Source organism: Vanessa atalanta, chromosome 11 (assembly GCF_905147765.1).
Source record: "Vanessa atalanta chromosome 11, ilVanAtal1.2, whole genome shotgun sequence".
NCBI lineage: Eukaryota > Metazoa > Arthropoda > Insecta > Lepidoptera > Nymphalidae > Vanessa > Vanessa atalanta.
In genome coordinates, this window is record NC_061881.1 from 2,805,542 (window position 1) to 2,822,967 (window position 17,426).

General features: G+C 32.5%; 1 protein-coding gene across 4 annotated transcripts in view; it reads right to left on the minus strand.

Annotated features, from left to right (window-relative positions):
• The window catches only part of LOC125067441 (tyrosine-protein kinase Fer), a 36,261-nt gene that overhangs the window by 2,884 nt on the left and 15,951 nt on the right, over nt 1-17,426 (minus strand). For 2 of the 4 annotated variants that reach the window (XM_047676055.1, XM_047676054.1), the window contains exons 3-11: nt 6,342-6,438; nt 4,947-5,148; nt 3,718-3,855; nt 3,318-3,575; nt 2,817-3,027; nt 2,446-2,628; nt 986-1,186; nt 307-483; nt 14-227 (exon numbers count right to left, since the gene is read on the minus strand). In XM_047676055.1, the coding sequence (XP_047532011.1) occupies nt 14-227; nt 307-483; nt 986-1,186; nt 2,446-2,628; nt 2,817-3,027; nt 3,318-3,575; nt 3,718-3,855; nt 4,947-5,148; nt 6,342-6,438 (1,681 nt within the window). Of the gene's footprint in view, nt 1-13; nt 228-306; nt 484-985; nt 1,187-1,824; nt 2,292-2,445; nt 2,629-2,816; nt 3,028-3,317; nt 3,576-3,717; nt 3,856-4,946; nt 5,149-6,341; nt 6,439-17,426 lie in introns of those variants that run through there. The other 2 variants (XM_047676056.1, XM_047676057.1) reach the window with 2 other exon arrangements.

Below are 17,426 nucleotides of genomic sequence, written 5' to 3' on the forward strand. Positions count from 1 at the left end.
AACAAAGGCATACCAGGTACGAGTTCCATGACGATCATGATGGGTTGCTTCTGTACTGCGATACCGATGAGTCTCACAATGTTAGGGTGCTGGTATTGCTTAAGGATGCGACCCTCCTGCAGGAAGGTGCGCTTCTGGTCCTCCGGGAGCGCCACCCGACACGTCTTCACAGCCACCTCCTGACCCGTAGTCTTCAGCCGGGCCTTGTACACGTCGCCGAAGTTACCCTGCAATAGAACACCGATAATGGGTCTCTCTCGGCTGTAGTCTTCCAAACAATGTCGCCATTATCAGTAGCGCACGAACCCGTCCGATCTTGTCCAGCAGCTGCACGTGGTCGTTGTTGAGCTCCCAGGTCTCGCGCGGCACGGCGCGCCGCAGCAGCGCCCCCGAGCGCGCCGTGACGGGCACGCCGCTCGTGCGCTGCCACGCGATCAGCTCGCCCACCGACGGGAACGCCGCACCCTCGAACCGGTAGTGGCCCTGCGTACCCGCCGCGATAAAGGTCGAGTAAGATTTAAAAGCCTATTAATTAAGACATTCATATAGTCTGAATGGCGATTCGACGTGGAATTACTGCAAATGTTTTTGGAATCGTTCTAAAATCACGATACGTATTGTAATTAAAAATGCATACGCTGTATTAAATATTAACTTTGCGGAAATATAAATCTATTCATTAAATTATTAAAGTTTTTCAGACCTGATAATTGTGGAAAAAAATGCAGTTTGATTATTACTGTTTAGCACAATTATTTTGACACAAGTTGACTATTTCGCATATTACCATAGTAGCAATGTTAAATTTTCAAGTAAGTAAATCGAAGAAATAAACGACAATACATTTTTTACATTCCGTACTTTTAATACCAAAAACGATATTCTTCGGGAACTTCAAAATTCAATATATTCTGTACTATGTTGCAACGTGGCTAATTTTTTTCATATTTCAATTTACCTATTACTTTTTTGTTTTTCAACTCACCTCTGGCGTAGTCTGTACGATGAAGTGTTTATGTTGTCCCCAACATACTGATAATACTAGTTGCCTTGCGTGATTTCTGGTCGTTTCTCTGACTAAATAATCCCCATCAGCTCTTAACAAACGAACCACTTCCTCCCGAGGCAGTACACCGTGGAACCATTCTTGGTCTACTAATGATCGCTCTGTCTCACTCACACTAACCTGTCGACATTATAAAAAAAAAGATGACTGTCCGTTACATTTATAATTTTGTGCGTAGGCTAATGCAGTGACCATATAATTCCTGTGAATTTTGTTTTTTTATTAATTTGTCTAAACGACATTATTAAATATGCGGACTTGTGAGAACCGCGTGGAGTTAGATAATATATTAATTGATTCAAATTCCGTTTCCTGCAAGTATCTACTAATTATACATATAATAACGTTCATAGCGAAACTCTAGAGAAATATAAAAACATTTTAATTAGTACACTAGTATACACTAGTATTTTTTTTATTTTTAAATATAATTTGTATCATTTAAGCTTAAAATATATTTTTGTTCGAATAAAAATAAATTAAAAACCTACACCAAGCCGCGCATATTATTTTTTACGTAGTGGTTATGTACTCAGTGATTTTTTATACTCAAAACGATAATATCAAAAATAGAATTATAGTCATATACACTGATGCAAGAATCCATAAAAGAGGTTTAATATCGGCGGTATAAAACGGCACAAGCAAACGTTATGACCAATTAATGTTATATAGACATGCACAAAACACGCTCATTAAACGCCTCTAAGTATTAAGCAACGATTTCACACAAAATCACAAAACCAAGCAAAACATACATCTTTCTCAAGTTCCAGTTGAATTTGTTTCAACCTTTTCTTCCGACGAGGGAACGCGACAGGCGGTAATATGTCTGCATTCGTTATATACATAGCGAACGGATCCATTATTTGATAACCGATGCTTCATAAAATGAACCATTAAATGGTTTACTTTTAATTTTATAGCGGAAATATGATAATAACCGAACGAACTCCACGCAATCCCGCGCGACGCGGGCGTCGGGTAAACAGCGAAACATTTCTGGAACGTCTCAAGCGGCGTCACCTTGATTTTGAAATTGAGTTTTAGAGTGAACTGGTGCTATTTTAATTTTATATGAAAGTGTATTCCGGTGCGAAGTTCGCGCGGTGCGTCGTTTGCGGTGTCTAAAATTAAACAGAAAACGCACGAAAATGCTTTCGAAGTCTTCCAGAGCTTTTTCTTCATGCATCATTCGTTGGTCATGCGTGCATCTCATTAGTGACACTCACCACACGGTTAGGGCATGAACAGCGAATTTTTCTTCGCTTCTTAAACACTTCATTTCGAACTCTACATTGCACATAGACATCCAAGCGCTTGCGAAAACGTCGCTTTAGGATCACTCGCTGTTTGCGAAGAGTCCATAAAAGCTTTACCGAATCCGAAGGTCCCTCACTGCTACTTCTATATGTCTTGGGTGGTAACGCGGGGCTGGACGGAACCGACTTGCGTCGGAAGGGTCGTGTAAACATTCTGAAGAACGGCTTCGGTGGTATGATAGAGTGGAGGTGCAATCGCAAAGCGTCCATCGACGCTTTAGATCCGAGAGATGATCGATCCTGATGATTCAATGGTCGATATAAACTTCCGAAAATATCAGAATACGTTAAATCACATCGACAACAAATTTAATATTTTTCTACAACTAGTAATAACTAATAATAATTAACATTTGATTCAGAGTTCCGATTGCCAAATTTTCATCTCGTTCAATAAGTAGAATATGCTGTATGAGTTAGTCTGTCACCTGGTGGTCGGGAGAGCTGCCGTCCAGACTGTCGACGCCCACGACCTCGGCGGAAAGGTCGGGACAGCCGCTGGGCGCCTCCTCGCAGCCCAGCTCGGCAAGCGCGGCGCGGATCATCTCCGCCTGCCGCGCACACTTGCGCTCCGACACGCGTAGCTCCAGCAGCTTCACGGGTTCCGCCGTCGTCACGGGGATCGGCGGTGGGGAATGTCTGAAGGAGAAGCTTCTGGTTGACGTTAAATCATAATGGTAAACAAATTTTGAAACTATATGAACTTCAAATAATTTTAAAATTGTAAGCAATCAAGTCTTAAAAAATCTTGATACATTTCTGACTTCATCAAAAGATGTCGCCTCGAGAAATAATCCGTCATGCACCTGCAACGACTAGTATTAATTTATTAATGGTATTAATAAAATTATGCGTAGTGAAAATTAAGAAAGCTGATATTTTAAAACAGTTAAATTCATTATACCATAAAAACCGATCGAGTGACTCACCTATCGACTCCATTAACCCCATTTGTCATACCAGTGTTGTTGTTTTTACAGACACCATTACCAATTATCTCTGGGCCTTGTAACGCCGTTTGTTTTTCCCGATTATCCTGTAATATCGTTTCCAGTTCTGTCAACTTCTCTTTGAGCCATTCGACTGTGAGATTGTCAACGGTTAATTGATTCGGTTGAAGTTTGCCGCTAGTGTCTTCGACTAAGCTCTCGTCGAAATTGAATGAAATTGGAGTTGAGGGCGGTGACCTGAAGTTTTAAGAACAATAAATGTCAAAATATTCCTAATTAACAAATAAATTGTTCGTGAATTAAAAAAGGGCACATTTAATTTAAAATATTAATGTACAAATTCATTAATATTATACACTACTAGATGATAATATGGTACCTGTATTTTTCAATAAACTCTTTGTACTCCTCTTGCGGCCTCAGATTCTGTACAGACGATTCAATCTTGTTTTGTATCTCCTTAAACTTCTCCGTACCAAAGTCGGATCTCTGCACCACTTCCATCAAAATTCCTTTCCTACAACATTTGACAAAAGTATATATAAACTCAAAATACTTTAATTATGTTTTAATCACATAATAATTGTCTTTTAATATCATTCTTATCATCTCAGTTATTATTATCGTTTATTATTACCATTTTTATATTATAGTTCTATTTTATTTCAAATTTATGTAAAGAGCCTTCAGTATGGGACTTTGTAAGCACACTCGCAACCACAGTTATTCATTGTGACATTTGAAGTCGATCGCTCGTTTAGAAATCGTACACGAATTCATTGTTTCGATATTTTTCCGAGAATCGTATTCTATTTTAACCTAAATATGATGACTAATATGTCAAACAATTGACCTGCATATATTATGTTTATCAGTAATTGTTGAACAACAAATTGGTACCAAAAATATTTTTTGTTTCTCACTCAAATCTGTTTTTAATAAACATTAAATCACTGATGCAAATTTATACATTATTTATTAGTAATATATCAAACTTAAAAAACAACTTATGATATAACATATATTTATATTTTATTTTAAAAATGATTTAATCAATTAACCATTTTGTGAAAGATAAATATCTATGAGAAATCATTTTAACATAAACAAGTTTGCAAGCAATGAGTGCACTCATACTCAACAAAATCTTTCTTTCGCATGTTGTGACACGTGTTTAACCAGTTTTTACTTTTACATGTGATTTGCATAGCCACTCCTCAGAAACGATAGCCACTTAACGTTTATAATATATCCAATACATGATACATCGTAAATACAAAATCCGGCTTCGTTGCTAGGAATAATCTTAAATAATACGCATATTTACAATGCATCATAACATCTCAATTACAGTAATTTACTGAAAATGAGAAAATGTCTTAACTTTCATTTACTTTTCCAACAAATAAAGTCTTTTCTATTTAAATACAACAGCAGGTTATCAAAATCGCAGTAAAATTTTGTGTTCTGATATCTGAAGTTTTGATTATACCAATCAAATTGATAACTTATAACAAACACACCAAATTTTTACCAATAAAATTACCCATAGAATACGACGAAAAGCACGTTATTGACGTTATTATATTTCTGTAATATTAAACTTACCACGACGAAGCCGTTGCCTCTCCAAGCCGTCGCTGTTGGTCAAACAGCGCAGGCAGAGATGCGGTACGCAGCGCTCGTTCGCACTCCGTCGCCTCCGCCAACAGCAGCACATATTCATTGTGAGCTCTGTGTAACCTTCGGCAAGCTTTGCCATACTTGTCCCTGGTCTCGTCTAGTTTACGTCCTCCTCGACTGGTTGGACCTACATTAAAAATACAGACTTATAATTTCTTATAATATTTATAAGCGGTAAAGAAAATGTATGCATTTATCCAGCTGCTAGAGATTAATCAAATATAGATTAGTGTTATCGTTTGGTTTCCAGAGGTGTAAGTGTATGAGTATGTATAAGATGTTAACAGAAATCTTATACGTCAACGGTAAGCTGGCATATTGTAAAACCTGTTGAAACGTTTGTTTTTTATACATTTACGGATATAATGATTTAGTCGTCTTGTTACTTTTACATTTTGTGAATTATAACGAGTTACCTACTTTTAAATAATGTGCTACTTTGTAAAATCGCATATTTAATTGTAATCATATTATCAAACAGAGTAGGTATAATGCCAGGACTTTATAAACTATTATATACATGATTTGCATTTGGATTTTAAAACCGTTTAAATACTAGTCAGAACCTGCGTATGAACGGCATCTGAGTGCATTGACATCAAAACCATTAATGATACGAGGCACGCACGCAATTTGTATGAATGCTTTTTAAGTATCACCATTGACGTGCACACTAATTTGATCTGTAGGGAAAATGGAAAATGCTTAAAATAGCGTGAATAATGATATGGCTACTCGAGTTTGCGTGTGTACTGATAAATAGCTATACTTTTGCGAAATTATGTTCCACTGGCGCCGGTAAAGGCAGATCTGCGTTCGATATCGAGAGTTAATGTCCGGAGATTAGTCGATTTGCAGAGAATGTTGCGTGCATTATGGTTTATAGACGAACAGTTGCGTCGAACACTCTCGCGCCGGTGTTGGCTGTTGGCGTTTAATTTAACAATTGCCCGATAATCGGTACCGTGTTTCGGTGTGTTGGTGTACTGCGTGGGTGTAATGTTTTGTTTATTTACTAGCGCACGTTGAATGGTAATGAAATATGATTGGCTAATGGATTTAAAGGGAAACGAATCGGTCAAAGCTATTAACAATAATGAAATTCTTGTCTACGAACTTGTCAAAAGATGAATACAAGCTTTGATTATTAAAATGAAATGAATATTCACGCATTTGATTCATTTTATTACTTTCATCAAGTCTATTTTTCTCTATTATCATCAAAAACACTTTTTCAGTTTTTTGATTCATATTATTATGTACTTAGGATTTACTACCGTTGTTAACGAATGTTAATTAAAAAAATGTAGAAACTCTTACATTTAAGGTAATTCTCTTCGAATTTGGCTCTCATCTGTTTGTATGACTCGAGACATTTTTGGTACTCGCTTTGTTTCCTCTGGACCTCTTCTGAGAGCTGTCAACAAACAAAATACATCATTACACCATTTACAACCATAAAAATAGTTTTTTATATCAAAATACAAGTATTTATTTATAAATAAATGATAAAAGATTTTTAACAGATATAGTAACAATAAAATAACTCAACACGACATTATATCATATCAAATTGTTTTACTAATAACTTTACTAAAAAAACTAACATAACAATTTGATTCAATGAATCATAGATACACATATTCATCATACGCCCCGATGTTTTTGTTTAAAGATTAAATAGATTCCAAACCAAACTGCCTCATAATCTAACCAAATGTGTACGTAAAAAAAAATATATTTATGCCCGTCTAAGTGCGTGTGAAACTCACTCATTGACACTAGCAGACAGATTTACCCTATCTTATATATATATATATTACATGTAAAAATTGTATTCTTAGTATTAGTTTGTTCTCTCATCTGATATTACAAATATTTGATAAAATTGCAAAAAGTTAAGTCGATGTAGCATTAAAAAAGCTTCTGATTTCATATAGAGCAGTCGATTTCAGATGTTTGATGCCCAGGATGTTCCTTAACCGTTTTCCTTTTTTATTTATATAAATCACACTTCTAACATCTTATCACATACATTAATAAGCACAATTATGTTGTGAAGCAGTGCGTACTGTGTTTAGTTACAATAAGTTATTGTAAACCAAATGCAAAACATTTACTACTAAACAACGATATCAGGAGTTGTTAGCAAAATTTTAGTAAAATATGCGAAATTATTTTAATCATATAAATATATACTTTTAAATGGGGAAAGACTTATATACAATATATAAGGCCAATATAAACGAACTTGTTGCCTCAGTTGTCCGACTATAGTAATTCATTTGTATGACAATGTATACGCATTTACAACAGGAACTCAGTCAACGTGTAGAATAGTAAAAAAATCCGTTGAATGTGTCCAGAGACATATAAAAATAAAGTGACTACTTTATGAACGAGAATATACTTTAAGCATTAAATTATCACATCCAGAGAGATTCAAATAATAAATAATCATTACTATACAAAATTCCAAATCATTAAAAAACATAAATTAACAAATTTTGTTAATAAAAGAGACACCAGTTTTTCGCCAGTTCCCCTCTTATCTAAAGGTACTTGTATGCGAACGAATAGATTTTTTTTATCAATCAATAAACAGGTATAATGCTTCTACATTGAAAAAAGATTTTTATTGGATTACAAAACTATTACAGAGTTCTAAGTTCACTGTAATATATATACGTCAACTGGATAAGTAAACGTACTTGAGTATTTAGTGAAAGGAACTTATGTTATATTCTTGTCATTATCAACCTTTTGTGATTATCTTCTGAGTCACCTGCTCTTTATATAAGCTAACTATATTAAAATAATGAATTGAGAAATAAAAACTAATGTAAGTTTAAAATATAATATTAAAAATCACATACTGTTCTAGATATTGCTAATATTAAAAAAAATTGAAATATAATAATAACACTATTTGTTTTATTGTTTCTCTTATCCACAAAGAATTAGGTTTGGAGGTTTTTCCGCTGCTACTGCGTACCGGTTTACATGCAGCACAAGCAGCTTCCACGATTACCTTCACTGCCAACACGATTTCATTTCATGCAAAATATAAGCAAGTAAAATTCGGTAGATTTTGCCTGGATTAGAACCCGTAATAATCGGTAAAAATGTTGACTGGAAAATCTAGAATTTTGAAAAAATGTAATGAGTTGCCTCCCAAATCTTTGTTTATTATGTTTGTGTTATTTTTAACGAGTAAATAACAAAAGCTCCGGTCGTAAATGAGTTTGAATATTTAAGACTACAGTTATTCCTCTGACTCGGCGAAATATATACTTTTGTTAATAATATCTTGTATTACGCAAGTATTTCGTAAGACAGCTTAATTCGCAAATTCGAACATGTCCGGTCGACACAGTTCACAGAATGCGCAGACTGTGTTCTTTTGAAAACGACTAGTTATTTATAATTCATAATTCAATCTCAACTAAACACTTAATAAGTGAATTGCCTTCCACAATGTTTACCTTCTGTTATTAAATAATAATCTAAAAAATTAAATAAACTAAGTATTATGTGTCCTTAAAATATCGAAAATTAATTAGACTTCATTTTATTTTCGAGTGTATTCTAAATAAAATAAAATATATAAGAACATCTTGGAAATCAAAGGGAATTAAGGAAAAGAAATATTACTTCCAAAGTTAATTATCTTAATCAAATACAATAATCCGAATAAGGTTAATGGCCCGAAGGTAACGTTGAAATGTACAAAATTATTTATTATTTTATGTCGTGTGTTTCATTTCGGGTCTAGTTGTCAACAAACGAACAATATTTTAAGAAAAAACTAAAAGTTTTATGTTTTATATTTAAATTAGACGACTTCGTAATATACATCTATTTAAACTCAGATACTAGCACTAATCTGATGACGGTTTTTTAATTCGTATATCAGCCTTAATTAAGCTATCCATTGCAAAAAACACGACAGAAAAACACAAACAAAAATGCAACACGAATCTCCCGTATTATAACTTATAAGCTTTAATACATGCCTTCGTGTGGAACCGGAAATATTTGGAATTACAATCTCAAGCTCACATAGGTTACGTCACTACCGATGACTCGTCAACGGCTTGTCAGTACCACGTCAATAAATTGATACATATTTTTAAACATTATCAGGAAATAAATATATCTAAGTGTATGAGTTGTCATTACAAGTGTACCTAACCAATTCACTTCCTGAAATTTCTAGATTAATAGAAATATAAATTCAAAGTACTACTGTGGAAGGTTTTGTATAATTAAAATACAATTAAAACTAATTAAAATGTTTTTTTTTTTCTGTAGACATTCAGTAGTATTCACTTGACGTATATGTTAATAGTTTAGTCAGTGTGTGTCAGGGGACTCTTTTGGCTACAAAAAAATTAAACATGTCTACAAATAATCATATGAAATTAAACATTAATTTTTTTTTCATAAGCGTGTAATTATTTAAAAAGTTGTTAATACAGCATCAAATTACAACATATTTTTTTACTAATTCCTAATTTTAATTTAAAGTCGAATTTTTTTTAATCACTAGGACTTTGAAAAATGATATACTTTTTAAATTAAATGTTACTTAAATGTTTGATAATAATTAAGCCAAATCAACGAAGTCAGAGTCAGCATAAAAATACCGCAATTTAATACATACAACTCAGATGTGACTCATGCCAAATATAAAGTAATCCAATTTAAAAAATATATATAACTTTATATGATCAGCTTTAAGCGGTATATTATTTCTAAAATACGAGTGTGACGTTTTCTTAGAATGTAATTGTGAAAAACCAAAGTACGTCACACAAAAAGAAACAGTGCCAACACCATCATTTAACATGTTTGATATTCACAAATACATCAAGAAGAAACATATGGAATTGCGTGTTAATTTTTTTGTCGAAAAATATTTGATCTTTATTTTCGGGTCTGCCATTTTAATTTGAAGGTTAGATATATTTTATGTAATTATAGAACGATTTAATACAGCCATCTGTGATAACATGCTGTTTATTTCTTGTAACTAAATATGTATTTAAATGTCTTTGGTGTATTGTGTATTCTCTTGTTTTTGATATTATTTCTTTATGTGACCGAATGTTTTCATTTCCAAGTAGCATTTTAGGATTACTAATTTAACTGGACTAGTCTTCTTCACTGCGCTCGGAATTTCGCGTGTCAGTTTATTTTTGTACTTTCGTCTAGGTTTTTATTAATATTTTGAAAACAATATTTAAGCTAGCTCGACGCTTTTAGAATGTCTCTTACATTCTAAAAGCAACGAGTTATTTTTAATAATATTCTTTAATAAACAAACACTATTGACAATATTATAAGTATTTTTCTAGTAGAGTTGAAAATATATAATCACTTTCAATTTATCTGTAGGATAAAAAGTAAAAATAATAATGTATACTATGTATCTTTATTCGTAGTAAGTACGTATGCATATTTACAGCCGACATTATTTTTATCATTAAACCTAAACCTTAATTATTTATTCGGAGGCAGACAGGAGCTGACAACTCTTACAGCAGTGTCATTGAAGAAGTTGACAACTTATGGTCAGTGTGGTCGTATTTGTGGTCTGCGTTTGTTATACGTGTGTGTGTGTCTCTGGACCCCCGACATAAGATATCTTACTGACGGTCGTTAAGAATAAAACATTACTATTATAAATCCTTATAAAAACAGATTTGATAACGGTACCTGCTGCATGATGGCTGTATGTTAAAAAGTTTACCGTTATGATATACCGAATCTCCAGTGGCACGTGACTTGCACGCACAGTACTAACAATAGCAATTGATACGGAACACGATGGTAATGTCAATTCACTAATAATCATTACATTGACATTGCAAGCAGAAAGTGAAGGCGAATGGAAAATAACAATCACAAAAGAAAACATTTGAATGGGTAACAGGTTTTTTTTCTTTTTTAATTCAATTCGAAATTGCCACTCATTGGAAAGCCGAAAGCAATGCTGCTGTTCTATTGACCAATTTATATAAATATTACCTACTAATACTATACTCGTAATGTAATATCTTGTGCTAAATTAAAACAATAAAGTTAAAAGTTGAACCTCTATGGAAAATAAACGTAATCTTTTTTTTTCAAAAAAAAAAAACAATTGAAAGGAAATTGAAATAATAATTTATAGGAATTTTAAAGTGTAACGACACAAAAGGCGATATTTTTAACTTTTTGCAGCGCTTGACGGTAAACCGCAAACGACTTGTAATTCATCGGTTTACGCATATGTCCTTTTTAATTTTAATTCATTTTAAGATATCGAAAACAGCGCATGAATATAAAGAAATATACAAAAGAAATTTATTTTTATTCTAATTAGGTATGTATTGATTCGATTTGCATTCTGACATTGGCGTTCTGAAAGTAAACAATATTCCTTAATTTTAACACATGGTAATCATAATTTATTTTATTATTTTAGGCGTTATTTGTAACTAATTTGTAAATAACACTAGCTCAGTAACACTTTAAGCCGAAACAATGGTTATAAATGATTATTTTTATATAATATATGAATACAAATACATTTGTCAGTAGAATAACTGATTAATGAATGGTACAAATATCGTTTTCACAAAGTTCCATGCCATCGAAACATTAAGTATTTAATGGATAGCATTTATCAAAGGAACGATGTAAATATTTTAAAAATATTATTTCGTTTAGCTGGGAAAGAGACAAAAGCTTAGCACCATTTGGCAAAATGAGTTTGCGGTACGTCTAGACACAGACTAATTGTAATAGGTATTATATACCTAGCTATAATATTATTTTAGGTTTCGGGACATCATCCAGGCCGTAGCCTTCTCGTTTTCTCTCTGCTGTCTTAAAATTAATCATAGTAAGACCATTCCATGTTTTCAACAGTTTTTTTTTTTCAAATCATTACATAACGGCCATTCCAAAGCTATATTGATTCTTATTTAATATTAATTCATTTTTAAACTAATATTATAGATAAATACTCTTTGATGTATCGAGCATACGCCTTTTATGTTATACTAATATACAAATATTATGTGACATATAAGATTAGAATTATTAAACAAGTATCACTCATGTGTAACTAATGTTTATGAAATATTAGTTCTCGGAACAAAAAAGATAGAAGATTTGTTAAACAAGGTAACGACCGGTCTCACTAGAACACTCAATCAAAAGCATTAAAACCTATTTTTAATAATTTTGCCTTTTGTCACTTATAAATGATATTTTGTTTTAAGTAAAATATTATTTTAGGTATGTTAGCTTTATTATGAAGTTGAAATCTTGATTGTGTAAATACCTAATTCTATGATTTTCTATTTTGTTAACGATAATACTTTATATTATATATAAATATAATCACATCATAATAGAACAGTCTGATGTAATATTGCAGTATTTCGTATACACAATGACAAAGTTATATTGACATTTGAGACAAAATACGTAGATTTTAATAACTCAGATTCTCAATGGTGACCTACTTAATTGTAAATGGTATGCGCGTGCTCATCGGCTCATGTCATCGATCGTTTTGTTTTGTGACATCATACCCGTATATTACATTTTTTGCACATATGTACCTATATAGTTTACTTCATAACATCCTTTATAAAAAAATATATATACGATTTTACGTAGCTCAAAACTAAATAAGCTATTTATATCAACCTAACATTTATTAGTTACATGTTGATATTTTAGAAAGCTAGACGAACAAATGGGTACCCTTTCGTAAGAAGTCTCGCTCATAAATAAAGCCACTGTAAGAAATATGTATATACCAATTTCTAAAATGGCCAAATCTACGTTCCTATCTCGCTTTTGCCTATATTTACACTGGCTCACTCTCGATTCAAAGACAGCTGTGAAAAGTATCTCTTTTTGACAAGAATTGGTGTTTCTTCGACATAATATTTTTATGGATCCCTTAAACTCTGTGTAACTATATATTTGCATCTAGGGAATTGATCTTCTGATATGATCTTTGGATCTAATATATATTATTTATATTCGATTATTTCAGTGTTTATATGGTATATACTCACTGAATAAACATCGGTTTAATATGCATGATGAAATCTGAACTTGTTAAAGTGTTTGCCAACATTTTACGAACTTTAATTTTATTACAGTTGCTGTTTCAAATTTAGAATTCCGGGCAACTCACTACATTAATCTATGACACTTGAAAATAATAGTGCAAATTAATCTGCTACTGATTTTGATAATATTGACTTTAATCGTAATTATACAATGCACGCAGCACCGTGACGCAATTGAGTCTCAACAAAAAGGCCAAGAGCTTCAAAGCATTCCATCCAAACAAATGCCAAATTATTCAAAGTTTGCATATCAAGGTGTTCTCAAAAAATCATAAAAATCCTATTTTTTTGTTATTAAATTTAAATGTGTACGATTCTTTGCATAGTATTTATCGCATAAACATTTAACTTCAATAAATCAATGTCCGAAACGCATTTTAATTCATTAACATATAGCAACAATTCAAAAAGAGAATATAGAAGTAGGACAATTCTGTCACCCAGTTAAGAGTAACTAGTGTGCTACACTTGCAGTCGAAAATTCAGACGACAAGCGTGTCAGTGACCTCTTAACAGAACAAAAAATTTGCGAATTTGTCGCGCGATACTTTTTTGGATCGATTGCTGTTTCTTTTGTAAAAATCTATGTAACTCAACAAAAAGTTAATGAAACGTTATACTTTTCAAAGTAACAGACAATTATAATAGAGAACGATTCAAACGTCGGTGAATGTTAAGATTGTAAACATAAGTAAAGTAATTGAATAAGAAATTGTTTTGTTGACAGTAAAACAAGCTACAACTGGAGAATCTAACACATTTGTGCGCTATAGTAACTACCTGAGGTGAAAGCGATTTTCTAAGAAAACCCGTCAAATACGGACAAGTACGACCGTAGAGAATTGTCCCACAGTTTTTACAAACGTTAACTTATTTTTAGTTGAGTACACGATCTTTATGAAAGGATTTTAAGAAATGATACCAATAGTTACGAGTAATATACTGTAGTACAATTATAATACAGCTTTTTTTTACTTTAGTTACAATTGTCACAATATACTCGATTAGGGTATAACTTCACTTCACAACTTTTACGGTCGTTTTTAAATAACTTATCTATCCCTAATTTCAGTAACTAATGGTAGCCAAATCTGTTCTTTTTCTCATACTTTCTTTTCTGTAACCTATCGACGATTAGCATTTCCTATCGAAACTAGCCATCTGTCATCAGGAGGATGGAGATAGGAACGGTCATACAGATCATGTTTACTAGCATTTGAAAAACAGTTTCAAGTTACTCTTGGATAGACGAAGTTATCTCTAGTAACGTTATGCGCTTATTTGTCAAAATCGGCCGATAACTTTAGTTTTGCGAAAATAAAGTCTGTGTCATTTCAATTAATTATGGAGTATTATAGCAGTGATGACAGTGAGGTGGAATTATTTAGAATATTAGATTATATTGCAGACAAAAGTGATAAAAAGTCCTTAAAAAGAAAAATAAATAAACCGAAACAAACCTATTTATGAATTGATACTTCATTTATATCTAAAATAATTTATTGCTGTATTATATCTTTTACGCAAATAAAAAAAAAAGTAAAATTTGTTTTGAGCATAAAATTGGGTTTGTAGTTATAGTAAAACGAAACGTTCAAAGAATTTTAAAGGGGGAGGAAAAAAATAATCGGTCATTGGTTAAAGATAGATAACACTTATCCTTGATTGATAAAAGCAAATTAAAGATAGTGAACTATCCGTAAACTTAGGTGGTTATTGAAAACGGACCTTACGACTGTTAAAAATCGTTTTTTCACGTTTCATTTTATATAACTAACATTTTAATGTCAATTATGTAGAGAGAAAATAACTCATAATTATAATTACTTATTAGAATTATTATATTAAGATCTCAATTAAATACTTTAGTTAAAAATAATATAAAAATTAGACGAAAAAAAAATTAAATAATTCTCATTACGTATTGGCCATCACATAAGTTTGTTGTGACAAATAATTCTGATTTTCCAAGAAACTCCGTATTAAACTTCATGAAGTTGAACAAATGACAGTAAGAACCAAAGGCCTAAGTAGAGGACTTATTGAGACTGCAATAATGGGGATACTTGCATACCTGTCACTGGGATAAGTTGAAAATAATACTCTACTCTAACAAATGCCGCTTTATCTTTAGCCAGGTTATGGTAGAATCAAAGTAAGACGATGACCTGGAGAAAGACACGGCCAAAATAATATTGTTAGAAGAACGTCTTATGTACAGTTAGTAGATGTGCTGGTTAGTCGTGTTATAGGGACTCACTTAGAAGCACGCACACATCCACACACTGTGGAAATGGACTCCCTAACTGTAGCCCTGTACATATCAAATATTTTAGAACATATAGTTCGTTATTAATTCATCCTTCTCCAGTTAACTATTAGCCATACTTAAATGTGCAAGTTACGCCCTGTAAATGAATAACCACATACAATAATTCAACTGCGCTGTGTGCTGTTCAAGTTGTTGATTGATGATGAGTATATAAAAATATAAAACAAATATACCGCAAGATATCGAATGAATATGAGGAAAAATATGAAAAGGGATCTTGATAGTTCGCGTAGTGGTTAAAACCCGTATTACCAGTAACATTTAATTGATGACAATCTGACTCATCGCCTTTCTACTGCATGTTTAAACGTATATAGGAAATGACGGGATACACCTAGGACGTGAAAGTATCCATATATACACATTCGAAACAACTGCGGCCTGGAGTTGTACGCGCAAAGATGTTGACAACATCGACGTAATTTTCTATTTTACTACCCAATGTTTTTTTTAATGATAGCATCACAATGTAATTTTCTTTCTAATTCAACAAAATCCAAAAGAGACAGTTTTTGGAAGATATTTACCGGTGTGTCAAAGGCACAAAATGATAAGTGTGAATTTGTAGAACTTCGACTTAGCATATTACGAAGTAATATAATATTATAATCACGTCTAGTGAAAAGAGCTTTATGTCCAATAAAATAATCTTCAAATTAGATGCAAGATATGGTTTGCGAACTTAGGTGTACTAAGTTTATTACATATTACATAATTGCTCGTAACATTTTACCAACTAACGAATTACATACAAAAGATGAGTTATAATCGTAAGTTAAATTAACATCGCACGGTACTAAGCTGATTACTAAACCTCCACTTCAAGTCCGTCATCCTAAAAGCCAGAATCGCCATGGAAGTAAGGGCGTGCGGCGCCCCTCCTGGGTCCTCAAGTGTCAAAAAAACCCTAATCTTTGACTCCAACTCCTGGTTAAATGTAGAGTAAATTATATGTGCGTAGTACCTACTCAATCGATACTGGTCGTAATATCATAAACTTGTATTAAAAACCATGACTAATATTCAAAAGTCCGATTATATTTTAGACAGGCGTCATAATATTTTAAAATTTGCGGAAATTTATTCCGAATATACTGGTATAAGTTTAACACGCAAGATATGAGACAACTCAAACAAAAACAATGACTCTTCATTATAGACTCTGAAATCTTAACCTATGTAAATGTTTATGTATCACAAGAAACGTTTAAATGATGATCTGAGTCTGACCTATCGCCTTTTTGTTACAATTTCCACGCAGTTCACAGTAAATGACCTGATACGATTGGCACTTTGTAGATTATAAAGAAGACAAGTATAAAGACGTAAAAACCAGGAGGATTTTTTGTATGTTGAGTTTATGTTGATTATATACCAGACCGCTATAAATTTGCAAGAATACGAAATACTTTATTTCATACTAATAAAACAAAACTGTTCATAACATTTTAAGATAATATATATCAAATACTATTAGTAAATAATATTAAAATATTTGTTTCTGCGTCTTCAGAATAATTTCGGTCGAAAGTCGAAGAATCGTTGAATTTGTACATTAAGTCGCGTTTCTCTATAAATGCATGTACAAACAAAGTTAACATGTGAATGAACAGAAAATCCGATCGCAAGGTGTGGCTAACGGCTTTCACCGAGACACGTGCAGTGGCGTAACTCAAATGACAACTCTATAATATATTTGATAAAAATCTCTATTATGTTCCACGAGCTTTGATTGCGGAATGGACAATGTAAATACTCTGACCTCGATATTATCAACTGATTTAGAAGAATAGAATTTGTTATCAATACCGATCGCCATTAAACGTTATTTAAGATGCAGTTCTTGTTTTATGTTTACTTATGGCAATATATTAAAAACATATTTGTATTACTTTTGTATACATGAGTTTATGTCAGATTGGAAATATATTA